This window comes from Anolis sagrei, chromosome 4 (genome assembly GCF_037176765.1).
Source record: "Anolis sagrei isolate rAnoSag1 chromosome 4, rAnoSag1.mat, whole genome shotgun sequence".
Lineage (NCBI taxonomy): Eukaryota > Metazoa > Chordata > Lepidosauria > Squamata > Dactyloidae > Anolis > Anolis sagrei.
This window is the reverse complement of record NC_090024.1, coordinates 130064755-130091968: the sequence shown is the minus strand read 5'-3', so window position 1 is coordinate 130091968 and position 27214 is coordinate 130064755. Positions and strand designations below refer to the sequence as shown.

Here is a 27214-nt window from a genome sequence, read left to right as displayed (position 1 = left end):
GCAGCCATTATGATATGTCAGCTCCAGCTCCCCATGTGGAGACATCAGAGAAGCCTCCAACAAGGATAGTAAAACATCGAAACATCTAGGCTTCTCCTGGGCAACATCCTTGTGATGGGGAGATCCTGGAAAAATATATATTTATTTATGCATTGTATGTACTTTACAAGCACTGAAATGTATAGAAAAATCAGGTTCCCTCTCTCTGTATTAGAAAGAATGCTGAAGGAAAAATATATTTATTTATGCATTGTATGTACTTTACAAGCACTGAAATGTATAGAAAAATCAGGTTCTCTCTCTCTGTATTAGAAAGAATGCTGAAGGAAAAATATATTTATTTATGCATTGTATGTACTTTACAAGCACTGAAATGTATAGAAAAATCAGGTTCCCTCTCTCTGTATTAGAAAGAATGCTGAAGGAGATCTGTGTCCAAGGCACGGGCAGGAGGGGGATGAACATTCAAGGAAGGGGGGAGATAAGCCCATCATAGTACCAACAGAGATTACGTAAAAAGTAAGGAGCCTATTCCGCCCTCCCTCCTGACAGGTCAAAGTAGGCCCCTTGATTGATGAATGTAAGCTGTATGCTGCTCTTTAGAAAGAAATACAGAGACATGCCTTTTGCATGTTGGAAGATAGAATTTGATATTGCTATGATGCTAAAGTGACGCAGAGAATGATGCCAATGTATGTAGAAGCATGTTTCTTTGTTTGCCTGCATTTGAAGTGTATAAAAGGGAAAGTCAACGCCTTTATTGGGCACTCTGGTTGCTTTTGGACACAGCTCCACTCCAGGGTCCCAGTTGGAAATAAAGCCGTACTTTTCTTTCTTCAGAAAGGATCTCTCTTGATATTATCTCTCCTATCATGCCGCAACACTTGCAGACGGCCAATTCTCTCACACCAGAAGCGACTTGCAGTTTCTCAAGTCGCTCCTGACACGACAAAAAAAACAAACAGCCTGGTTGTGGCACAATGTAGATGTTCTGCAACTTTAGAGAAGGCGGCTGCCCAATTTTCTGGTAATATCCAACTAAGGAAAACAATTCTACATCCAAACTTCAATTCTAATGGTAGAGTTCTGTATTATAGCAGTATCATAATAACCCGCCATCCATCAAACAGGGCACATGTGAAGTATGCTATGGTTTTCAATTCAGATGTTACTGTTCTATTGAAAAAAGATCTTGGAGTCCTTGTGGACAAGTTAAACATGAGCCAACAATGTGATGTGGCAGCAAAAAAAGCCAATGGGTTTTTGGCCTGCATCAATAGGAGTATAGTGTCTAGATCCAGGGAAGTCATGCTACCCCTCTATCCTGCCTTGGTTAGACAACATCTGGAATATTGTGTCTAATTCTGGGCACTGCAATTGAAGAGAGATATTGACAAGCTGGAATGTGTCCAGAGGAGGGCGACTAAAATGATCAAGGCGGTCTCGGTCGGGATTGGCTTGACACGCCTTCCTCTTGGCACGTTCCTCCATTCGTGCCTCTTCAAATTCTGCAGCACTGCTGGTCACAGCTGACCTCCAGCTGGAGCGCACAAGGGCCAGGACTTCCCAGTTCTCAGTGTCTATGCCAGAGTTTTTAAGGTTGGCTTTGAGCCCATCTTTAAATCTCTTTTCCTGCCCACCAACATTCTGTTTTCTGTTCTTAAGTTCAGAGTAGAGCAACTGCTTTGGGAGACGGTGGTCATGCATCCGGACATGGCCAGTCCAGCGGAGTTGATGGCGGAGGACCATCGCTTCAGTGTTGGTGGTCTTTGCTCCTTCCAGCATGCTGACATTTGTCCTCCTGTCTTCCCAAGAGATTGCAGGATTTTCTGGAGGCAGCGCTGATGGAATCGTTCCAGGAGTTGCATGTGACGTCTGTAGACAGTCCACGTCTCACAGGCATATAGCAGGGCTGGGAGGACAATAGCTTTATAAACAAGCACCTTGGTTGATGTTGACTTTCGTGGAGAGGTGGCTGCCAAGGTAGCGGAAATGGTCAACATTTTCTAATGCCCTGGAGATTAGGATGCGGAACAATGGCTTCAAACTACAAGAAAGGAGATTCCATCTGAACATTAGAAAGAACTCCCTGATTGTGAGAGCTGTTCAGCAGTGGAACTCTCTGCCCCGGAGTGTGGTGGAGGCTCCTTCTTTGGAAGCTTTTAAACAGAGGCTGGATGGCCATCTGTCGAGGGTGCTTTGAATGCAATTTTCCTGCTTCTTGGCAGAGGGTTGGACTGGATGGCCCATGAGATCTCTTCCAACTATATGATTCTATGAATCTATTGTTGAGCAGCTCCTACAGCTAGGAAATTTTTTCTAATGTTCAGATGGAATCTCCTTTCCTATCACTTGAACCCATTGCTCCTAGCTCTAGTTTCAAGGGCAGCAGAAGACAAGCCTGCTCTCTCTTCCATAAGACATCCCCTCACATATTTATGTATGGCTCTCATGTCTCCTCTCAACCTTAAATAGCATTAGGAGCCCACGTACACGTTGCCTGCCTGAACATGGGAAAGCCTTCCTCTTACTCTCCTCAGCCCTGTCAAACGGCGTCGTTTCCGCCCTGCGTCTGTCTTCCTCAGCCTACCAGAGCGAAGATGCCGTCTCCATGGCGACGGAACCCGGAACGCCCACCTCCTCGGCGCGTGGGGTTTCCTGCGCGGCACTTCCGGTTGGTGGCGAACACGGGAGAGGAGAGGGGCGGGGCGCTGGCCAGGAGCCGTTTCCGGAGGGAGCTGCGAGAGCCTCTTGCGGGAGGAGAAGCCGAGGAAGGAACCCCGTCGGACGGTGCAGAAGGAGGCTCAGACCCCGCCTGGGAAGGAGGTTGGTCGGCCGGCCAGGGGTTTAGGGCCCGCTACTGCATGTATGCAGAGGTTGGGCCTTCTGTCCTCTTTGAACCCTAGCCTAAAGTTGAGGGGGCGGGGGGATGCTGCGAGGGAGTGTTGATGAGGAAGCAAAGATGAGTGATGTCACTCTATTAGGCCAAATATGTTCCAGATAGGCCTAGGTCTCTCCGTGTTTTTTCTTCCTGCCCTGGCTGCTGCTCCACCTGCTTTGCCCTGGGGATTGGCCCAGAAATCATAGAATCAAAGAGTTGGAAGAGACCTCATGGGCCATCCAGTCCAACCCCCTGCCAAGAAGCAGGAATATTGCATTCAAAGCACCCTGACAGATGTCCATCCAGCCTCTGTTTAAAAAGCTTCCAAAGAAGGAGCCTCCACCACACTCCAAGGCAGAGAGTTCCACTGTTGAACGGCTCTCACAGTCAGGAAGTTCTTCCTAATGTGCAGATGGAATCTCCTTTCTTGTAGGTTGAAGCCATTGCTCTGCATCCTAGTCTCCAGAGCAACAGAAAACAAGCTTGCTCCCTCCTCGCTGTGACTTCCTCTTACATATTTATACATGGCTATCATGTCTCCTCTCAGCCTTCTCTTCTTCAAGTTAAACATGCCCAGCTCTTTAAGCCGCTCCTCATAGGGCTTGTTCTCCGGACCCCTGATAATTTTAGTCGTCCTCTGGACAGATTCCAGCTTGTCAATATCTCTCTTCAATTGTGGTGCCCAGAAATGGACACAATATTCCAGGTGTGGTCTGACCAAGGCAGAATAGAGGGATAGCATGTCTTCCCTTGCTCTAGACATTATACTCCTATTGATGCAGGCCAAAATCCCATTGGCTCCTTTTGCCGCCACATCACATTGTTGGCCTAAGACCTACCTGTATTTCCATTTCATTCGTTGTTCTTATCAATCAGGTTGTGATACTTGTTTTTTCTTACCTGATGGAAATTTGCATACATTTTCCATGCATATATTTAGGAAAGTATGTTTTTGTATATGTTTCCAAAATGCATTTTCCCATTGCAGTACATTTGAGTATAGTTTCCAATTGTACATGTTGCACCTTTTGCAAATATGCAGCTTTTCAAGAAAAACTGTGGTCTGCCTCCCAACAGTTCATAGGATGGGCAAAATTCATAATTTAAGAAAGAATCTCAAAAACCTTGACATTGGTTTTCTATCCTTACCATAGAAAATCAATGCCAAAAAAGGACTTGAAAAAAAAAAAAAGCCCGAAGGTTAATTGCTTTATTGATTTATTTTTGAATGGTTGTTATTAAGAGTTGAAAAACAAAAGTTAAAAGTACAAAATAAGTTCCACTTTCTTTTAAGTGGAACTTTTTATATATTTTGGGAGTATAACTTTTGGAGGGGTATGTAATATACCTTTGTAAAGTACAAATGCCGAAATAGAATCATAGAATCATACAGTGTACTGTGACTGCTTATAGAATCATAGAATCCTAGAGTTGGAAGAGACCTCCTGGGCCATCCAGTCCAACCCCCTGCCAAGAAGCAGGAAAATCGCATTCAAAGCACCCCCGACAGATGGCCATCCAGCCTCTTTTTAGAAGCTTCCAAAGAAGGAGCCTCTACCACACTCCAGGGCAGAGAGTTCCACTGCTGAACGGCTCTCACAGTCAGGAAGTTCTTCCTAATGTGCAGATGGAATCTCCTTTCTTGTAGTTTGAAGCCATTGTTCCGCGTCCTAGTCTCCAGGGAAGCAGAAAACAAGCTTGCTCCCTCCTCCCTATAACTCATGGCTGTCATGTCTCCTCTCAGCCTTCTCTTCTTCAGGCTAAACATGCCCAAGATTCACAAGTTGCACATGTATCTCACACCCCCCCCCCCCCGCTTTATTCATTTTGGTAGCATTGTTCCTCTCAAGTTGTTATATGTTTTGAAAAGTCTGGCTAACATTAATTTTAAAAATATTATAGTTCTGGGGTAGTCACTGTCTTATTTTCTGGTACTATTTTTAAGATAAACTCTGGAAATTATGTTACAGTATTGGCTATTTTCATGTAGTTTTTAGGCACCTGGATTGTCAGACATCAAGATTTTTACCAGACCTGCAATACTCAATGAGAACATGAGTTGAAGAAATGGATTTGTGATTATTTACATCTTGCAATTTATCTCAGTGTCATCACAACAGTGAGTGACTAAATATGTTTTATTTTTAAATGTCTGAAGTGTAAAAGATGGTATTTATACTAGTTTTACACATTTAGCATGTTAAGCCGTGTAGATATGTTTATGTGTTAGGTATAAAATTATATTTTAGGCTAAACAATTGAGAATTTCATTTTTTTTACAATTATATTTATATTTGTATTTTATAGCAAACATATATTACAGACAGCAAACAAATTATTGTGAATATATCTGGGAAATGGGACTTAGCACTTTGGATTTGTAGAAATTTGAGGGAATATGGATTTGTAGGTTTGGTTATGCATTGATCTGTGGATTACCACCCTTTCCTACAAACTTATTTGTTTTGTGGACTGAAATTTGATTTGTATCATTTCCTCTGTAAAGGAGGAGTGGCTTTGCTTTTGTCTGTTGTGACTCTCTGAATGGATCTACACTTCCCTGTCTCACAGGATCTGATCTCAGATTATCTGCTTTGAACTGGATTATATGAGTCTACACTATCAGATAATCTAGGATTAGATCCTGGGATATAGTGCAGTGTGGAAGAGGCCTCTATCTCTGTCTTCTGTTAGCTGCCCTGCATTTTGCCTCCCAGCACCGAATAGGCATCAGCTGCCCCTTCTAAAAACTTTTAAAATAGTTTGAAGAATATGTTCTAAACACTAGTGTACCCCAGTCTTAAAATGTGTTTTCTCAGAAATATTTCATTACAACGTTCTCCCTGGTAAGTGAACCATATAAAGCAGCTTTTGATGTGGAAAAGAATTGATGGTAGTCTTTATTTATTTATTTATTTATTTATGATATTTATATGCTGCCCTTCTCACCCTGAAGGGGACTCAGAGAGGTAGTAGAATTATATATGTGGAATGTATTGTACAGTACCGTCCAACACATGTTGATGATAGTAATAATAATAATAACAACAACTTTATTTATATCCTGCTATCATCTCCTAACAGGGATTCGGGGCGGCTTACAGAGCAGCACATGATGGTGCCATACAAAAAACATAAAATATAATACATCAGCATTTATAAAATCAATGACACACAATTTACATAAAACAACAACATTCAGAAGTTAAATAATTATATCCCATTGTGTACATTGAAGCTTACTTCCTAGTATATGTGCGGTCAGGATTGTAGCCTTATTCTCAATTAAAAACATGTGCAGTGCCTGAATACACTTAATGGACAAGTCATTTGGAAACAAAAATCAATATTTCATGCATTAATGTCAATTCTGTAATCATGTAAACATCTTTGGATCTGACCATAACTTCAGCATTTAAGACGTCAGCAGAATGGATTCTTAAGCATTCTTTATTTTTTTAGGCCAGGCACCAAAGTGCAGGCTGAAGACTTCTCTTTGTGGTGCATGGACGGAAAGCCAATGCGCAGGTAAGTTAAAGAAAATAATTATTTGATGACATCCTGGCTCGGTTCAGATATTACACAAAACCACATTTTATACTTCATTATAATAATTATGTAAAACTCAAACTACAGCTGAATTTCCAGATGACCATAATGTAAAGCTGCCTGTTTTATTTGCTCAGTGCTCCGGTTTTGAAAATGTAGTTGCCTCTTGATGGAATAATACCTTTAAACATGGTTCACTAATTTAGGCCTCACATCATATGAATCTAGCAGAAATCATGATTTGAAGACCCTAAATTGGGGTCACCAAACATATTGCTAAATTAGCATGCCACTTTGTCTCACAGTATCCAAAGCAGGAGCAGCCTGGCCAGCATTTGGAGGAATCAGTGTTTATCTGCATTGGAGAAGTTAAGATCATCATTGTGAAGAAGGGGCTTCATGATGTGACAGTGGGACTTTGAGTGGGGCTGACTTTTTGACATTGCTAACTTTTTAAACTTGTCTTGCTGTTACGGTCAACAGGACCAATACAATTTCTCAGCCCTGATTTCTCTATCTCAAAAATATTGCACTGAAAGCACATTTTCCATTTTAGAACCCATTCCCCAGTTTGGATAGATCTTATTCAAATGATACTTTTTTATTACAGCCACCCTCAGTGTTGTCATTTCTCCTCATCCCTAGATTTGGATGATTATTGAATACTAGAGTACAATAGTCTAAATATTTAATCAACATTGGCTCATTTTATATACCAGTAATAGCAATAGAGACCTAAATGTGATCATCCTTCTCTGTTTCCGCTCTACTTTCATTGTGCATAATCCTATTGGCAACCTGTCAAAAGGAATGTAACCTGTTGTTTTTAATTGAGTGAATAATAGTTAGAAAATTCTTTTTCTAAGCCTGACTTGTCAGTAAGAATACCAGAACATCCTCTCTCTTGTCACTTTTGTCTCCCAACTACTTTTTAAAAGAAACAGCATTATAGCATTGTACATTCTAAGATTTCCATAGCGGGCTTTCCACAATGGCATTAGCACTCTGTCAAGGTTATCCCTCTGAATCTACCTGATGTAATTATTCTCCTGAGCTTCAGTTTGTTAGGAGGAGGTTGATATTCCGTATAACATTTCGAAAGAGAGTTAAAACCTGGCTGTTTGAGCAGGCATTTGCAGACGGAGTATAACTGATTAATTGAGACTTATGGAACGATTGGACGATGCGACAGAAAATGATTTTAACGATGAGACGCTGAGGACTTGTACTTTATGGTTTTAATTGTTTTATTGCTTTTATATGGTTTCTATTATATGTAATGTTTTGACTGTATTTTATTTTGTGGGTCATTGATTGCCAATTGTGAACCCTCCTCAAGTCACCTCCCGGCTGAGAGGGGCAGTATACAAATGTAGTAAATAAATAAATAAATAAAAATAACTGAAATACTGTACTAAAATATTGATTTTGGATTCCTTCAGTTATTTGTATGTGTGTATGCCTTGTTCCAGAGTTATATTTAACAGCAACTGCCCCACTACTTCAAATGCAGGTTATACTAGTTGGCCTCCTTTGCCATAACAAAATTATGCTATGCTTTTACGGCCCTTCCACACTGCCCCTATATCCCGGGATCTGTTCCCAAATTATCTGTTTATCCCAGGTTATTTGGCAGTGGGGAGTCATATATTCCAGTTTAAAGCAGATATTCTGGGATCAGATCTTGGGATAAAGGGCAGTATGGAAGGGGCCTTAGACACTGGTTTTTTTTTCCTCCCCAGGTGGACTTCAAAAGGGAGCCTAGACAGAGAAGGATAGTCCATTTTACAGGGCGGGGGAAGTTGAAGAAGGAAACCTATTTCCCTATTTTCACTGGTTATCTCCCCCCCCCCCCCCACACACTTCTCATGTCATAAACTAGGGTTATTTCCAAAACACAAGGAAATGCTTTTATTTCTTCAACCCCCTTAAAATGGACTATCCTTCGCTGTCTAGGCCCCCTTTTAGGCTCCGCTCAGATAATAAACAGTACCTTTTCCTTTTAATGAAGTCATATAAAAACAACAATCCAGTTTGATCCCTGTATCCACAGGACTGATATATGCCTTTTTACTTATCCATGGTTTCATTTATCTAGGATTTCACTTAATACGTTTGTGTCTCTGTTGTTCCTCTCATTGAAATTAATAGGGTTGGTTGTTATTCACAGTTTCATGTATCCATAAAGTTCCAGAATGTTTCCCTCATAAATATGGGTCTGGGCTGATTTTCTAAAGATAGTTTTTGCTGATCTCACCAAATCAGCATTTGTTGTTCTCACTAGAAGCCTTGGAAAGAGAAATCAGACATCAGAGAAAGATCTGTGTTTTTTATTTATTTTACCAAATGTATATATTTTTCAGTTTTTAAGAAATACTTGAAAAATGAACATGTATCAACTATAATACAATAAATTAGATATAAATATTAATAATCTATGTTTAGGGGAGCAGTAAAAATCATGTCAGTGTCAGAGACCCAATAATGCTTGTGAGGAAAGAAATGTTTTCAGCTACTGACTGGATATTCTTTCCTGTTTTGTATAGGCTTGTCTGGGCTGATACATTTGGGTGCCTTTGTTGTCTGACCTATTGTGTCACTTATATATTGCTTTGCCAGGTGTACCAATAATCGAGCAGGTGAAACCGGAATGGATGTAACAAGCCGTTGCACCCTTGGAGATCCCAACAAACTGCCTGAAGGAGTGCCGCAGCCTGCTCGCATGCCTTACATCTCAGACAAGCACCCTCGGCAAACATTGGAGGTCATCAACCTGTTGCGGAAGCACCGAGAGCTGTGTGATGTGGTGCTGGTTGTGGGGGCCAAGAAGATCTATGCCCACCGGGTGATCCTGTCAGCTTGCAGCCCCTACTTCCGCGCCATGTTCACAGGGGAGCTGGCAGAGAGTCGACAGACTGAAGTGGTGATAAGAGACATTGATGAAAGGGCCATGGAGTTGCTGATTGACTTTGCATACACCTCGCAAATCACAGTAGAAGAAGGCAATGTTCAGACTCTACTGCCAGCTGCCTGCCTCCTCCAACTAGCAGAAATCCAGGAAGCCTGTTGTGAATTTCTAAAACGGCAATTGGATCCTTCCAATTGCCTTGGCATTCGAGCATTTGCTGATACACACTCTTGTCGAGAACTTCTGAGAATTGCTGACAAGTTTACCCAACATAACTTCCAAGAGGTAAGTGGCCCTGTGTTTCTGAGGCCTTATCTACATATGCAGTAGGATGAAGTGGTCAAAAGAACTAAACCAGTGCAGGTGGAAGATCGCATTTTAGGATACTTCTTTGCAGTAAAAGCAAACAGAAAGCGTCACAGGAAAGGGAGTAGGCTTAGAATCTTTTCCCCTGCTGGTTAAATTAAAAATGTAAGAAAAATATTTTTCACATCTCAAAGCATTGAGAAATAGCATTCACCGTGATATGTAGAGAGAAATATGGTCATTCAAAAAAGGTATCAATCAGTGTTTCTCTTGCTATCTGTCATTTTATACCACTACAGTTCTCATATTTATAGACCATGTCTGAAAAATCTGTACAGCCTTCTTTATGATAAACTCCTTGTTTCTCTCTTACAAATATCGGTTGTAAATTAGTAAACATGAACAAGCTTGAAGCAACACAAATGCATTTTAGTAGAGTTATTACTTTTATTGTGACATTCTTTATTTAGATTATCTGAGGCTCATGAATCTGCAGAATTACATTTATTTCGATTCAAAGTGTAACTACATAATAGTTGATAAAATACATATACAGACAGTCCCTGAGTTACAAACACCTGACTTATATTCGACTCCTGGTAGCAAATGTGTGTGTGTGTGGGGGGGGGGGGGGCTTGGTGGGCCCAGGATGTGCCAGCCAGCAATGCATGCCAGACATTTTGCAGTATTTAAAAATGTTTAAACATTTACTTCCACAGGTAAAAATAAATATGTTTAGACAAACAACTGTCCAAGTAGCATTCAAGGAAGAACTCCATGCAATTATTTTTTGTTAATATGGTGTGGGGTTAGATTTTTAGTGCTGTCTGCATCCACATTAGAAAGATTTAATCTCACTTCCTTTCAATTCCTGTTGTCTCAGAGACAGGAAGTCCTCGGAAGGGTAATTCATTCCTTTAAGAGTTATTGTGGGGGGAAAGGGATTCCCACTGGTGTTTTAGGGGCACAGGCAGTAACACAAACATTAAAGGTGGTAACCCTTCCCTATGCTATCCATTTTTTAAAAAAATGGGCTGGGATTACATTTAAAAATGTACATCTAATTCACATATAAATTCACCTGAAGAAGTAACCTACAGAACCTATCTTATTTGTAACCCAGGGATTACCTGTAGTACTTGTGTGCTTAATATTAAAAGTAAGATTATATTAAGAATTCTAACAGTTCTCTAGTCAATATATTTTATTCTGTGCAGTTTCTCAAGTCGCTCCTGACATGACAAAAAAAATGTGGCTAATAATACTGAAAATACATAGCAGACATGAACAATGGCTCTCTGTCTCTCCTTCTATGGGCTTCTTATGATACCACATAGTTTTGGAATGGCTTTCTTCTGGGACCTTTTTCTAGTATAGCTTGATATGTGATCTTGTGTTACATAAAGAATACAAAGTATTCACAATTCAGTACAAAGTAACAACAAATGCTCATCCCATCTCACCTGCTTTGATTAGGTTGAGAATACCTGAGTACATTCAGATGCTCTCAACCAGAGATATCATTGTGGGGTCTACTACAGGTTTTCAGCCTGGAATGAGGAACCTGGATGATTCCTTCCTGCAAGAGATGACCACACGTTCAGAAAGGAGAAATGTAGTAGTAATGGGAGAGTTGAACTATCCTGATATTTGTTGGAGAACAAAGTATATCAGGTCTAACAAATGCCTTGCAGACAATTTCATGGTCCAGAAGATGGAAGAGGCAACAAAGGGATCAGCTACTTTAGATCTGATCCTAACTAACACTGACAACCTGATAAATGGGATGGAAGTGGTGGTTTCCTTAAGATGGAAGTGACCATGTTCTTCTAGAGTTTGTTATACAGCAGAAAGGGGAGGTAAAACATAGACATGCACTTATGAAAGCTGATTTCAGTAAACTTAAGGGAAAACAGTGTGATCCCATGGCTAGGAATTCAAACATTTGTTGGAAATACGTTGATTGTCCTTTTCCTGCATGGCAGGGGATTGGACTGGATGGTCCTTGTGGCCTCTTCCAAGTCTATGATTCTATGTCAGTGTGCTTATACTGCCCCCTTATCTATTCTGTGCTTCATTTACCCTACTGCATCCTCTGCCCCATCAGCTCCATGTTCAGCACTCTTAACATTTGGAGGGGAAGACCAAGACAAAGAATGTGTTGATTGGGTTGCTGTGAATTTAGTTCTGCCTTTTCTCTCTCTCTCTGTATGGAGTGGCCCCAAAATTTCCTTGTTCGTCCTTTTGCTGCAGACATAACCACAAAGAAGCCCTTTTAATGTTCTTATTTGCTCTAACCAAGCCAGAGCTCATTCTTCACTCTGGCTTTTCTAACATACACATGCTGGCTGTTTGCATTCCTCTTTGGGGATTTCTCCCTGTTTTCATTTTTTGTCCATGTTTCCTTTTAAATCTTATAAATCACTCGTGAGATAGAGACATTTTGTTCTGAGTTTTTTATTGTCTTCTGAGGACCCTTCCAGACAGGCCCTATATCCCAGAATCTGATCTCAGGTTTTCTGTTTATCTCAGATTATCTAGCAGTGGAGATGTATATAATCCAGCGTAAAGCAGAAAACCTGGGATCAGATCCTGGGATATACTACCTGTCTGGAAGGGCCCCGAGAAACCTGTTTTATCCAGAGTCTAGAAGAAATATAAACATGTTTGCAACTTGTCAGTGGCTTGGCTTTCACTACCAGCTTAGTTTGGAGTCTCTGGTTTCCTCTGAAGTGCATTTGCACTCATGGCCTCTGTGTGTATATTTAGAGGATGCAAATCCAAAGGAGGTGGGATCAAATTAGTCTATCTCCTAATTCTGAGACATCTTGTCTTCTGCTGCAAAACCAGGACAGGAAGACTTTTCAGATGTATCTACTTACTCTAGGTAATTTTGTTTCAGACCCTTTCTTTTCTGACATTTGATTTTACTACAAGTTTGATTTACTACAAGTAGTTATGTTACTAGATGGAATTGTTCTCTACTCAAGTGGAGCCCTCTTTCCTACTCTCACCCACCATTGAATATTCCCAGAGTTAATTTGAAAGATTAGTAAAGGATAAGATCAATTTTACTTTGTGCCTTTAGTTTTCACCAGGGTCTTAGAACTTCTTATCATTGCTTCCAAATTATTCTGGACAACTGTGGCTCTAGTAATGATCTGCTTCAAGGATCCTAAAATTTACAAGGCCCATGGGTGACCATTGTTGTTGTTTATATGCCACTTCTTCTCTCTTAAAAGAGCCTCAAAGTGGCTAACTATCATAAAAATACAATGCATAATTTAAAATCTAAGACATATAAACACTAAAATAGAATCAAACATGGGGGCATTAAGAATACTTCAAACCAGTAAAGCCATAAAAAACCTATTAAAATACATCAAGCACTACACAACACCCCAGCTCAATTTTAAAATGTTCCTTCTTTAAAAGCTTGCCTGAATAAAAGTTTTAGCCTGCTCCTGGAAGGGCAACAAGGAGGGGGGGCATTATGGTCTCCCTAGCTGGGTTTGTACTGGGATATAGGATTTCCCAGATACTCTGTACCTGAGCCATATAGGGCTTTATACGTCACTTTGAATTGTGCCCAGAGACAAACTGTTGTAGACACCTGAAGTTTCAAAACACTCTTCAAAGCCAGCCCTACATAGAGCACATTGCGCTAATCCAAATGGGATGTAACTTAGGCATGTATCACCATGGCCAAATATGACATTTTAAGGAACAGGCAAAGTTGGTGCACCGCTTTTAGATGTTCAAAGGCACTCCTGGCCACTGTGGAAACTGGGGCTGCAGGTTCAGTTCTGAGTCCAGAATTACCCCCAAACTGCAGACCATTGTTTTCAATGGTGTCAGAGGGGTCGCCAAAGACCACCAGAAAACACAGTATTTTTTGTTGGTCTTAGGGGTATTGTGTGGAAAGTTTGGCCCAATTCTATACTTGGTAGGGTTCAGAATGTTCTTTGATTGAAAGTGAACTATAAATCCCACAACTACAACTCCCAAATGCCAAGGTCTATTTCCTCAAACTCCACCAGTGTTCACATTTGGGCATATTGAGTATCCGTGCCAAGTTTGGTTTAGATCCATCATTGTTTAAGTCCATAATGCTCTCTGGATGTAGGTGAACTGCTACTCCCAAACTCAAGGTCAGTGCCACCAAACCCTTCCAGTACTTTCTGTTGGTCATGGAAATTCTGTATGCCAAGATTGGTTCAATTCCACCTTTAGCGAAGTACAGAATGCTCTTTGATTGTAGGTGAACTATAAATCCCATCAACTACAACTCCCAAATGACAAATCAATCCCTCCCCAACCCCACCAGTATTCAAATTTGGGCATAGCGGGTATTTGTGCCAATTTTGGTCCAGTGAATGAAAATACATCCTGCATATCAGATATTTATAACAGTAGCAAAATTACAGTTATGAAGTAGCAAAAAAATAATGTTATGGCTGGGGGTTGCCACAACATGAGGGTCTGTATTAAGGGGTCATGACATTAGGAAAGTTGAGAATCACTGCCCTATTCCCTGACCTGCTTTCCAACTGCCTAGTAACAGCCTTGTCTGGATTAAGTTTCCATTTGGGCAAGTCACACACTTAACTCAGAGGACAGCAATGGAGAACCTCTTCTGAACAAATCTTTCTAAGAAAACTCTGTGATTGGCTCAGTTTCGAGTTGCCTTATGTCAGAAACAGCCTGCAGGAACACAACCATAAATTATGAATCTTCTTGATGTCCTAGTGTGACTTTGGTCCTCATTGTTTACTCTTCCCCATTTTGTGTCAGAGTGCTTTTTTAGTACTATGTCACTTCTCCAGTTCTAAATGCTGATTGTTTCTTTAAAAGCTTTTCATAACTGTGTTTCTATATCTCCATGCAGGTGATGGAGAGTGAGGAGTTTATGCTCCTTCCAGCCAACCAACTCATTGACATAATATCAAGTGATGAACTGAATGTCCGAAGTGAGGAGCAGGTGTTCAGTGCTGTGATGGCTTGGGTTAAATACAGCATTCAAGAGAGGAGACCTCAACTCCCCCAGGTAATCAGATATTTTTCTTAAATGATTTATGTATGCTTCTTTTACAAATGTATATAGATATGGTTGATTTGACTTGGCTATACTTTTCATCCCTTCCAGTTTTAGGACCCTTCCACACGGTCCTTTATCCCAGGATCTGATCCCAGATTATCTGCTTTAAGCTGGAATATATGAGTCCCCACTGCCAGATAACCTGTGATAAACAGATAATCTGGTATCAGATCCTGGGATATAGACACAGTGTGGAAGGGTCTTTAAATGAAATGCTGGAGGGAGACAAGAGGGTGGGATCTACATTAAGGGCTTTAGTTAGGAAGGACAATAAGAACTAGCCATTTTGCTGAATTTTTCTATGGGTTTCTCCTTTAACCTTTCTACTTCTCAATTATAAGAAAGGCATAAGGTTAACATTATACCTATTGGAAGCAAACTTGCTCCTCCCTTCCAGTGCTCTGATTGTGGAAGGCAAATGAGTTGAAATTATTTGTTGTCATTTGATGCTTTTTTCACCTAACATCATTAACATTAGTTAGATATATTTAGTACTACTGCTTTGTAAAGTCATTTGATCTCCGCTTGAAGAAATTATATCTAGAGCATTTGGAAGATTGTTTCTCTTATGAGAACTAGAGGAAGAGAGTAGATGAATTCTTATCACAGGACTCTGTATTTCTATCCAGTTAAAATTATACACATCAAAAATGAAGGAACATTGCTCTGACAAGTCCATGTGTTCTAGTATAGTTTTCTCTAAAGCAGTCAACCAAATGCCTTTGTGGAGTTCAGCAGGATGTGAATGCAAGTTCACTCTCCAGCTCTTGTTCTCAACAACTGGTATTCAGAGGCATATAGGCTGAAGTATTAGAAGTCATTCAGAAACTTTATCCATAGTCTAGATCAGTGTTTCTCAACTTGGGGGTCGGGACCCCTGGGTGGGTCGCGAGGGGGTGTCAGAGGGGTCACCAAAGACCATCAGAAAACACAGTATTTTCTGTTGGTCATGGGAAGTTTGGCCCAATTCTATCATTGTTGGGGTTCAGAATGCTCTTTGATTGTAGGTGAACTATAAATACCAGCAACTACAACTCCCAAATGTCAAGGTCGATTTCCCCCAAACTCCACCAGTGTTCACATTTGGCCATATTGAGTATTCGTGCCAAGTTTTGTCCAGATCCATCATTGTTTGAGTCCACAATGCTCTCTGGATGTAGGTGAACTACAATTCCAAAGCTCAAGGCCAATGCCCACCCAATCCTTCCAGGGTTTTCTGTTGGTCATGGGAGTTCTGTGTGCAGAGTTGGGTCAATTCTATCATTGGTAGAATTCAGAATGCTCTTTGATTGTAGGCTAACTATACATTCCAGCAACTACAATTCCCAAATGACAGATTCAATCCCCCCACAACCCCACTAGTATTCAAATGTGGGTTTATTGGGTATTTGGGCCAAATTTGGTCCAGTGAATGAAAATCCATCTTGCATATCAGATATTTACATGACAATTCAGAACAGTAGCAAAATTCCAGTTATGAAGTAGCAACGGAAACAATTTTATGGTTGGGGGTCACCACAACATGGGGAATTGTATTAAGGGGTCGCGGCAGGAGGAAGGTTGAGAAACACTGGTCTAGATGGAGCATTGTCCTCCATAAATGTGTCCAGCCTCTTTTTAAAAAACGACCAAAGCATTAGTAAATTTCCATACACTTTTTACAATCCAGGTAAATAGTCTTGGCATGTATCATTTGAGTTGAAGATCAGCTTCTTAAATGCCACCTCTGGGCTGGCATTTTATTAGCCGATCTCCAACTCAGTTATTATGTCACTGAAAACACTCCCCAAACTGTTAGGGTAACACCGTTCTTGACTTACAGGTATTACAACATGTCCGCTTGCCGCTGCTCAGTCCAAAGTTCCTGGTAGGCACAGTTGGTTCTGATCCACTAATTAAAAGTGATGAAGAATGTCGGTAAGTCATTACTGATGGTAGGAAATAACATTTTGGGAACTCAAAATTTTGTAGGCTGCATTCTCTGTTAGAAGTTATGCAAAGGCTTTTTTGTTTGTTTTATCTATGGTGGTGGGTATAACAAAAAATATGCATGGAGTTTTGGGGGTTTTTTTGGTTTTGGTTTTGGCTCATTAGCTATTGCTAGTATTAGTATATTTTATGTGTGGCCTAAGACAATTCTACCCACATGGCCAAGGAAACCAACAGGTTGGAACCTCCTGCTCACAGCTTTTTGTTCTAAGACTTATAAACCATATTGTATTGTTTCTGCTTAGCCAAACGCTTTGGAAAATGGTCTCCTGTAGAACTTGCCTATATAAAACAGATGTATGTCCCATGTTGACATTTATGGCATAAGGAGCCCCTGGTGGTGCAGTAGGTTAAACCATTGTACCGGCAGGACTGCCGACTGAAACGTTGCTGGTTCAAATCCAGGGGGTGGAGTGAGCTCCCATCTGTTAGCTCCAGCTTCTTGTGCAGAGATATGAGAGAAGCCTCCCATGGGATAGTCAAACATCCAGGCGTCCCTTAGGCAGTGTCCTTGCAGAAAGCCAATTCTCTCACGCCAGAAGCAATTTGCAGTTTCTCAAGTTGCTCCTGACATGAAAAAATGGCCTGCTGCCATCAGTGAGAGCAGTGCTCTCATTCAGTTGTTCGTGAACTGCTGCACAGAGGCACTGCCACTGAGTACCATTTCCTTGCAGTAGAGGCTCACTGCCCTGTGTTCAGCAGTGGCACTCTTACACTGTAGTTTGTGAAGGAATGAGCAGGGACACCACTACCAATCTCAAGGTGGCGAGCAGCTCCACAGCGACATGGCGCTTGGCGTCAGTGCTCCTGCTAATTCCTGTTTGAGTGACTGACTGTGCACAAGTACTACTGCCCCAGCTAATCACAAAGCAGTGAATAGCTTCTGCAGGAACATAGTGATTAGTGATGAGGCCCCTGCTTCATCGTTCACAGAAGCTGCCCAAAGAAACAAGTAGGTGGGTAGTAGTTCCTAACCTCTGCTGCTGCCCTATCCCATTCTTAAATTAACTTGAGCATTTGCATTGTTTTATATCCATGGGAGTCCTGGAACTAGTCCCCCATAAAAACTGAGTAAATTCACTGAATTTAGTGAAACAGTCTAGCTGCTAAATTCATTCAAGGATTGCACGTTTAATCGGCCTGTGCATATAACTTTCTGGCTACTATTCATGAGTGAAGACAAACTGGCTAATCCAAGAATTTTAACCTAATTAATGCTAATATTTCTTTTTTTATAAGAAGTTAAATTACTCTGAGAACAAAAACCTGCAATTGATTCAGAGAAGCATTTAACTTTTATGACATACCTTCCAAACGAAAACCTTGCTACCAATTTAATGTTGCAACGTTTAATCTAGAATAGCCAGTTAAAATATCATCATTAACTATGCAGCCTTCTATATATGTGCGTGTGTTTTGACAAATTCTGAATTTGCCTCCTGGCTTTTGGAACAATAGTTTCAGTAATTTGCTAAATGACTTTTTGAGAATAAAAAATATCCTATGACTTTTCCTGGACAGGGACCTAGTGGATGAAGCCAAAAATTATCTGCTATTGCCACAAGAACGACCATTGATGCAGGGACCACGAACTCGGCCACGCAAACCTATCCGCTGCGGAGAAGTACTCTTTGCAGGTATGCACATGTATAAACTGCTGCAATGAGCTGGTTAGTGAGGCAAAAATTGAGATGGGAATATTCTTCTTGTCAATAGTATTAGTTTTGTTTTGATCCACAGGATATTTGCCCTTGTAAACAGTAAAGAAGATAGGATGTTTACAGGAATCATGTTCTTTTCAAGCTTTTTCCTATCTGTAAACTTGATTATTTTAACTTTTTTTTAAAAAAAATATTCCCACTAATTTTACCTGGGACAGATAATTTCCTGAGAATCATCTTAACCTTTAAAAATATAGAATTGCTTCGAGGGTAGATTGTTAGGTATCATAATGTAGTGAAATTCTATCACACATTTCCACTTACATATAATCTAAATGTGATAGCTCTAATTTGCTCAATGCTCCTATCTTATGTTGTGAATCCAAGAATGTGAATCCAAATTCTCTCCATTTAGGCACATTTATTTTAGGGGATCAGAATGTAATATTTTTGAGGTTCTGGTGACCTATATGTATTTAATTATATCCTACCATTCATTTACCACACAATCTGATTTCCATAGTGGGTGGCTGGTGCAGTGGGGATGCCATTTCCAGTGTTGAACGCTATGACCCCCAAACGAACGAGTGGCGGATGGTGGCTTCCATGAGCAAAAGGCGGTGCGGTGTTGGAGTCAGTGTATTGGATGACCTTCTTTATGCTGTGGGAGGACATGATGGCTCTTCCTATCTTAACAGTGTAGAAAGGTAAGTTGTTGTTAGACAAAATATCAGGCTGTCAGGTGTTTATCTCCCTGATGAGATCATAGCTAATAACTTGGTTATTTAAGTATTTATTTATTGGAAAGACATTTTTAAAGTTTTCCTGCCACCTCGCACTCCATAACCCACCAGAAACCACTGTAAACAATATGTAGTATTCCAGCAATAATATAAAAACAATTATTACAATGAGTAATAGTTATGACTGGAATGATTAGTTATAACCATTATACAATGATAAAAGTTGGGTTAAAATTAAAAATTTCTGAAACAATTGTATTTCTGGGTTACTGGCCTACTTTAAATGGCTCTAGTAAAAGGGTTAAATAGAGTTTGAGGGAAAGATTGGAGGTAGCAAGAAAATTCATCCACAAGCAAATAACATGAGGGGAGATTATTCTAAGGATCTGGTGTGTTTGCCCTTTCTAGATATGACCCAAAGACCAACCAGTGGAGCAGTGATGTGGCACCTACCAGCACCTGCAGGACCAGTGTTGGAGTGGCAGTTCTTGGTGGTTACCTGTATGCAGTGGGTGGCCAAGATGGTGTCTCCTGTCTCAATATAGTTGAAAGGTATTTCTTGAAAGAGGGGAAGAAAGATTTTGCCACTTAGAAGGAAGTGCAAGTGGTCACACTTAATATGAGGTGCTTCCTTTTCCTCCAGGTATGACCCAAAAGAGAACAAATGGACTCGAGTGGCTTCCATGAGCACTAGGCGCCTTGGAGTGGCGGTTGCCGTGCTAGGAGGCTTCCTTTATGCTGTTGGAGGCTCTGATGGAACATCACCTCTGAATACAGGTATTTCCCATTTCAGAATTACTAACACAAGAGTGTATAATAGTACAAGGTTTCCCATTAGATGCTCCTGAACTTGAATGAAACTCCTTTGAATTTATTTTATTTATTTACTGCATTTATAACCTGCCCTTCTTACCTCAAAGGGGACTTAGAGCGGCTTAGAAGTAGGCAATCATTAAATGCTGCACAAACATACAACCAATAAAAAGCAAATACATTAAAACTGGGAGTTAGACACATAATTAAGGAAATAAATAAAAGATTGATACTTATTCCTGTGAATCATCATTTTAGAAAAGCTGAAGAAACAATATACAACTGGTGGGTTATTCATTCAGTCGCAACGATGAAAGGGAAACAGGTCTTTTCAGTCACCATCTCTGACCTGTTTTTCATTGAACCAGAAGCCATTATTGCCATTGTATGAATATCTTCTAGTTATGGATTGCTCTTTCGGCCATCTTGAGAATATTCCTATTACATAGTAGTAAAGACTAGCTCACATGTTTATTGCATTGCCCTATCTGGCTAGTTCTGTATTGATTAGTATGTAGATAGCTCTGTCATCTTATATCAGGAGTGTCAAACTCATTTTTACTGAAGGCCTCACATGGTTGCCTTCATAGGACCGTTGAATCCATGGATATAGAGGACAAGAAATATATATATTAGAAGAATTGGTCAGTAGCCCCGTGGTAGGGCTATTTATGTGGAGGGGGAGAGAGGGGCGGGGCTACTCTAACCATCAAAAGAAAAACAGTCTCGTGAGTGTTCATTGCTGCCTGCGCGAGTGCAGGAATATACCAAATGTGTGATTCACAGGCTGACCACGCAGGGAAAACACATATACACAAACACACAGGATTGTCAGTGCTCTTTCACTTTTACTGAATTTGGGTCCCCAGATATTTTTGAATGACAACCCTCATCACTTCTGATTATCTCCCAGGCAGACTGGGGATAATGAGAATTGCAGCCCAACAGCATTTGTGGCTCTGAGGTTGGGGCAAGAGTGATATTTGAACATCAAGCATCATACCACAAGCCTTGTGTCTAAATCCAAACCCCATTATCCTGACTTAACAGAAAAAAATTGCAGCCTTCCAAATGTTAATTATAACTCCCATCAGCTCTAGTCATGATGTTTAATGATAAGGAATACAGGAGTTTATATCCAGCATCTGGAGGGCCACATAAAATGACGTAGTGGGATGGATTCAGCCTGCGGGCCACGAGTTTGACACATGTGTCTTAGATGGTGGAATTGGGAAATCTGTTGAAAAATCTCTAGTCTTGCTTTCATTTGGCAAAATACTTTTTTATTTTTCTAATGATCATGAAGAAATACTTGCCTCATTCATTGATGTTTGGGGCCAGAAGATGGGTTGTTGTTTTGTTCCTTGTTTTGTGCTTACCACTGCTCTGTTGCTTGATTACTATCATAACATTCTCCACAGTGGAGCGCTACAATCCTCAGGAGAATCGTTGGCATACAATTGCACCCATGGGCACCCGACGTAAGCATTTAGGTTGTGCAGTATATCAAGACATGATCTATGCAGTAGGAGGCAGGGATGATACTACAGAACTTAGCAGTGCCGAACGATACAACCCCAGAACCAACCAGTGGTCTCCTGTTGTAGCCATGACATCACGTCGTAGTGGGGTATGTTTTGTTTCATTTTTCTGCTTTTCCTGCTCATCCCTTATTATGTTGCCATGCATGTGAGGGCTTTTTGGGCAGGATTGACTTGACAAGAAATGCATAATCTGATATTTACATTTTGAAGTTTTTTTAAAAAACCGCTACCTCCTTTTAGTGTGAGCAGGTTTTGTACTAGAAATTGTCTATCATTATTTCAGTGACAGGAGAACACATTCAGTTTTTTTCTTAAAATGTACTAGTAGTACTAGTAGATGATATAATGGTATACAGACAGAATATTTTAAAATAAGCTTTAAAGCTGTTTTAAAAGGAAGTTTGTGTCCTTTTTGGATGGTGTTAAAATGAGATCTATGGATAAAGGCTGCTTTGTACAATCCTTATTGTCCAAAGTAGGTCTTTAAATAGTTGCACACTTATTTGTGATACTGTTTGAGGGATGTCCTTAGATGAGGCCAAGACAGAACATTTCTGTGAAGTCTAGGTTGTGTATATGTATCGACTGATCAACAAATATATAAATTAACCAAACTATTCAGTTTTACCCATGCAAGCACTTACTGGACACATTCTCCAGTAAGAGAAAAGGTGCATTGTATACTGTACCCACCCACTAAAAATGTTTTATAGAAGATTTTGTCTTTGTAAACAGTTCAGAAACCTGTAATGCAGTATCACAATTTATGCAAATAATCTAATTAATTGTCATCATCTAGGTTGGCCTTGCAGTTGTGAATGGACAACTAATGGCTGTGGGAGGGTTTGATGGCACAACTTATTTGAAGACCATTGAAGTGTTTGATCCGGATGCCAATACATGGAGGTAAACACAATAAAATGCCATGAGAGTAAATTGCGGGTCTTGGGTATAAGATTTAGCGGTATCTGAACAAGCCAGACCTTGCACATTCCCACTTTCACTGTCCCATCATATTTCCTTTCCAATTCTTCAGCAAACAATAGATTTGAATCAAACTCTAGTAAAATTCTGGTCAGCTTAAAGGCCTATATACTCTGAAGGTACTGGATCTCATCTGAACTTGGAAACTAAGCAGGGTCAGGCTGGTTAATACATGGATGGGGCCACCAAGGAATATAAGTTGAGTATCCTTTATTCAAAATACTTGGGGCCAGAATGTTTTGGATTTGCGAGGGAGGGGGGTGGGTTATATCTGTATTTGCACATTTGTACAAAATGAGATGGGACCTATGTGTAAACACAAAATTCATATAGCTATAATACACATATTCTGTAGGATTCTCCAGCATGACTATGTGAGTTTGGCAGAAGCCATTCATCTCAGTAAGGTTCACTATTATCCATATTCTCCTTCTTCCACAGTAAGGAACGTATCCCATACTTGGGCCATACTGTATATCTGTGAGTAGGGTTTGCACCATGATACTACATTGCCACAGTGGTAGGACAGCATGCTTCTGTGAGTCAAGATGCTGAGGCTGATGACACTTGGATTTAAACCAAAAGGATGTTCAATGTTGACCTATTCAGAGGTGAAAGGGCACAATACATATTATAGGAACATGGAATGTCCAAAGCATGAAATCTGGGGAGCTAGACATAGTAAAACAAGGAATAGAATGTATAAACATTGCAATACTTAGGGTGAGCAAGCTAAAGGGGACAGAAATGGCACATTTTGAGGACATGAAAGGGGCATTTCCTGAGCAAAACACACTGGAAATAAGAACAAATGGGATGGCATTAATAGTGAGCAGAGATGTAGCAAAAGCAAAGGATATAATCCAAAATCTGATTAAATAATATCTGTATCTGCATATTTGTACATAATGAGATAACTTGGAGACGGGACCCAATTATAAACATGAAAGTCGTCTCTATTTCATGTAAGACGTGGCTTTGAAACAGTTGCAGGCCTTAAATAGAAAGATTTCCTGCTAACATCCCAAAAGTGTAGGAAGGGATGCAAATATAGTTCGGAAACATGATGATGCTCTTTTGTTACTTTTGTCAGCAGCCGTCTCTCCTATTCCATCCTACCATGTTCAGGATGTTTCCCCCAAGATCTCTGAAGATGTTTTGGGAGGATGCAGATGGCTGCATGGAGGAGAAGGAAACTTATATGTACTTCCTTGTGTTCATTTATTTGGGGCAACATTTGGGATTATGATACCACATTGGCCCCTCTGGAGACCTTGGAGGCCATACCCTATTCTGTCCCCCCCCCCCCCCCAAAAAAAAACCAGATTTGGTCTTTTCCTAATGTCCCCACATATTCTCTAATGCAGTGGTTCTCAGTCTGTGGGTCCCCAGGTATTTTGGCCTTCAACTCCCAGAAATCCTTACAGCAGATAAACTGGGAACAAGACAATTTTTTAAAAATGGACCGCAGTGTCCTTGAGGGTCAGTTTTTGTTAAGACTGTTTCTAAGAAAATGTTTTCTTGATGTTATTCTTAATTACATTTTAAGAGAAAGTTGGTATATTCTATCAATATGGTATTAGTTTGCAACCCACCCTGAGTCCTGATTTTAGGGAACTAGAATATAGAGAGATCAAAAACAACTCAAATTGAGTCTCAAGAAAAGTTGTTTCTGTACTCTGCTTTTCATGCTTCCTTCTTCCAGCTTTAGTGATTTTACCTGGCCTTGACTATAATGTAGATTCAACATGGTTGCCTTATAGCCCAGTCACAGGAAAGTTTTTTTAGAAGTTCAATAGGACTTATTCTCTAGTGTCCAGGTATTGGAATGTAACCTATTTTAAAAATGAAAACCAAGATTTTAAAGATTTTAAATGCTGTACCACTATTCACCATTGTATTGGCCCAATATATGGGGATGCAGAGGTAGTTGAAGAACTCATTTCAAATATCTTAATTTTTCCTACAACTACTCTAATAACAACCTCGCATTTAGAAAGACTAAAGTGAAAGGTGAGATGCCAGTTGTTAGCCTCCTTGAGTCCCTAAGATGGGATATATATAAAGATGATGATGGTTATGATGATAGCTTAGATATGCTAAAACATAAATGCTCCTTGGAGGATCTGGGTGCCAATTTGTTTTGGCAACAGTAGACCCAAAGCATTTTTAAGATGGAAAAGAAATCCCAAATGGAAGTAGCTTTCAGCCCCATTCTGGTTTTTTGGGGGGGGGGGGGGGTTTGGTAGCATTTTAAAGTTGTTCACTAAACACTGCACTACTACTCCTGGGAGTATCCAGATAGGGAGTCTCTGATGGGGTTTGTGGGTTGAAAAAATGGCCATAGGAGCTGCTTCAGCGATTGCTAAACTCATTGTCCAGGAAAAAAAGAATTCGCATTTCTTTGCTTTTTTAAAAATCGTGTCAGAAGAAACTGCAAGTTGCTTCTGGTGAGAGAGAATTGCAGGGACATTGCCCAGGCGACGCCCGGATGTTTTGCCACCCTATGGGAGGCTTCTCTCATGTCCTCACATGGGAATCTGGAGCTGACAGACAGGAATTCACCCTGTCTTGCAGATTCGAACCGCTGACCTTCAGGTCAGCAGTTCAACCGGCAAAAGGGTTTAACCCATTGCACCACCGTGGTTCATTTGCTGCAAGATTTGGAAGAAGCATGTGAATTAGATTTTCTTAAGAGAGAACAAGTGGGTACTACTGTTTACACAGCCATCATGTGAGAGCTTCTTTCCATTTGTCCCCCATTTCAATCAAAATGTGTTCATATCTTGCCCTCCAATGGGGAAGGCTTGACTTCTTGCCTTTCCTTTTGTGTAATAATAATAGTTAAAGTAATAGAATATATTTTTTCTTTGCAGACTGTACGGAGGAATGAACTATCGTCGACTTGGAGGTGGCGTGGGAGTTATCAAAATGACACATTGTGAATCCCATATATGGTAAAATGAGACATCTACCATCCATTAAAACTGATCAGCTTGGTGACTTCTGAGCTCTGACTCTAGTAAAATGAGATCATACATATTTTTTCTGGTGCCTCTTCCTATGGGACAGTAATTGATGTTGCAAGCATATTTCCCCTCCTCTACTGTTGTTACACAGCCTACACTAGCTACAGAGAACTACCTGGAATAGTTTGTCTCCCCATCCCAAATGTACTGTTTTTCTGAAGAAACAGGAATTTAATGTTACTGTAAGCAGTGACCTAAGACCTCAAAGTATAGGTGCATTCTGTCAGAGGAGTCTGCTGAGAGAAGAACAAGACATCTGCCCTGGTGAAAGAAGAATGTCTCTTTGGTTACAGAGTAGTCGTCAAGTATGATTGTCTTCTGTATTTGCTCAATTAAATCGAATGGAAGTTGTATAAAGCCTATTCATTTAATTAGAGCTTGCATAGGAGATGCTGTTGGTGAATTTTGCTTCACATCACTTATCTACAGTGACTGTATTAGACAACTTTTCGGTAAGTTAAAGCTTGTTTCATTTAATTTGTATAATATATTTTTGATACCATGATTTAAAAATTACATTTTCCAGGTAGTTGGTTAGTGTTCATACATACGACTTTCTAGCTGAGGCTATGTAAAGTGAACTGTAGCTAAGATCTTTGAAAAAGCACAGAGCTATCCAGTATAGTCATCAATGTTATGGGGACTACTTCAGTAAGCGCTAAAGATTAAAAATCTATGGTGTTACTGGAAGAATAAAAAGATTGTCAACTTTCAGGAAGTTTTCTCATATAATCCTGAAAGAACTGATTGAGAACAATGCTAGAGCACAGAGTATCTATTCATTTGAGCGGAGTTTGTATTAGAGAATGCCTGGGTGGATTATGCTCTCTATAGTTTTTAGGCTTATCAGATGCACGGCCTTTTGATTGTGAGGACGGAGGGGTAAGGGTATGATTCTCCAAATTTTGGGCTGTGGTTCCTAGCCAAAATAGTCAGTGCCAAAAGTTGTAGCTTAGGATTTGGAGGGTGACATCACTGTTCTGGTATCAACATATGTATTCAAAGGCAAAATGAGACCTGCTTTTGTCTTCAGAAAAGGTTGCTGGAATTACCATGTGAACATTGTGACGTTTTGCTTAGATTGCCATTTTTATCATTAAAATGGACTTTAGCTTCTTGACAAGGGGATTACATCAGTTGTAGTCACTGCAACCTTAAAAAGGTATATGTATAGCTCGCCACTTGTGGATTATGAGCTGCCATGGTTTCAAACAGTGTCCTGTTTGTGTAGTCTCAAGCAGGCAGCAGCTAATAGTTTTGAGCTTGTTGTTTCAACAAGTGTGGGAAATTGTGACTCTCCAGATATTTTGGACTGGCAGTCTCTTACCATTCACTTTGCTGGCTAGGTAGGCATTGCATTCCAGTATAGCTCATATTTCTCACTGTTACAGACTTTGAAAGGCAATGCAATGATACTAAACCAATAGTTTAAAAAATTAACTTCAGTATCTTCAGAGTCTTTGGGTAAATGCCAGTGGGGAGGAGGGAGAGAATACAAGTGGATATTTGAGAAATGTTTCTTGGGTGACATGTCCTTCCTTTTGCCCTCAAGGTTGGCATTCTTCTGTTTACATTTTGAATATTTGCACCTTTACAAAGAAAACGTATTCTGTAAACAAGTGTTTACATATCATTTATGCTTTTTCTAGCATGAGTTAACTTGTATAAATAGTGTTATCTTAATAAAATCTCAGTGTGTGCGTTCTCTT

The 27214-nt window shown here is 40.2% G+C and overlaps 2 protein-coding genes across 5 annotated transcripts in view; one reads left to right on the top strand and one right to left on the bottom strand.

The window, feature by feature from the left end:
* ANKRD45 (ankyrin repeat domain 45) overlaps positions 1 to 2671 on the bottom strand; it is a 17293-nt gene extending 14622 nt beyond the window's left edge. The window contains exon 1 of one of the 3 annotated variants that reach the window (XM_060774385.2): positions 2532 to 2671. The gene's annotated coding sequence lies outside the window, so the exon portion shown is untranslated. Of the gene's footprint in view, positions 1 to 2493 lie in introns of all 3 variants that reach the window. The other 2 variants (XM_060774386.2, XM_060774387.2) reach the window with 2 other exon arrangements.
* Positions 2663 to 27214, top strand: KLHL20 (kelch like family member 20). Of its 2 annotated transcripts, none has more exons than XM_060774381.2 (13): positions 2663 to 2826; positions 4872 to 5000; positions 6344 to 6409; positions 9050 to 9623; positions 14533 to 14691; positions 16565 to 16659; positions 18253 to 18368; positions 18916 to 19099; positions 19544 to 19687; positions 19779 to 19912; positions 21370 to 21578; positions 22292 to 22398; positions 25353 to 27214. In XM_060774381.2, exons 3-13 carry the CDS (start codon positions 6387 to 6389, stop codon positions 25435 to 25437), a joined length of 1830 nt encoding a protein of 609 aa, XP_060630364.1. In that variant the 5' UTR covers positions 2663 to 2826; positions 4872 to 5000; positions 6344 to 6386; the 3' UTR covers positions 25438 to 27214. The 2 variants fall into 2 exon arrangements, with proteins under 2 accessions (XP_060630364.1, XP_060630365.1); XM_060774382.2 differs by having other exon boundaries at positions 2663 to 2876.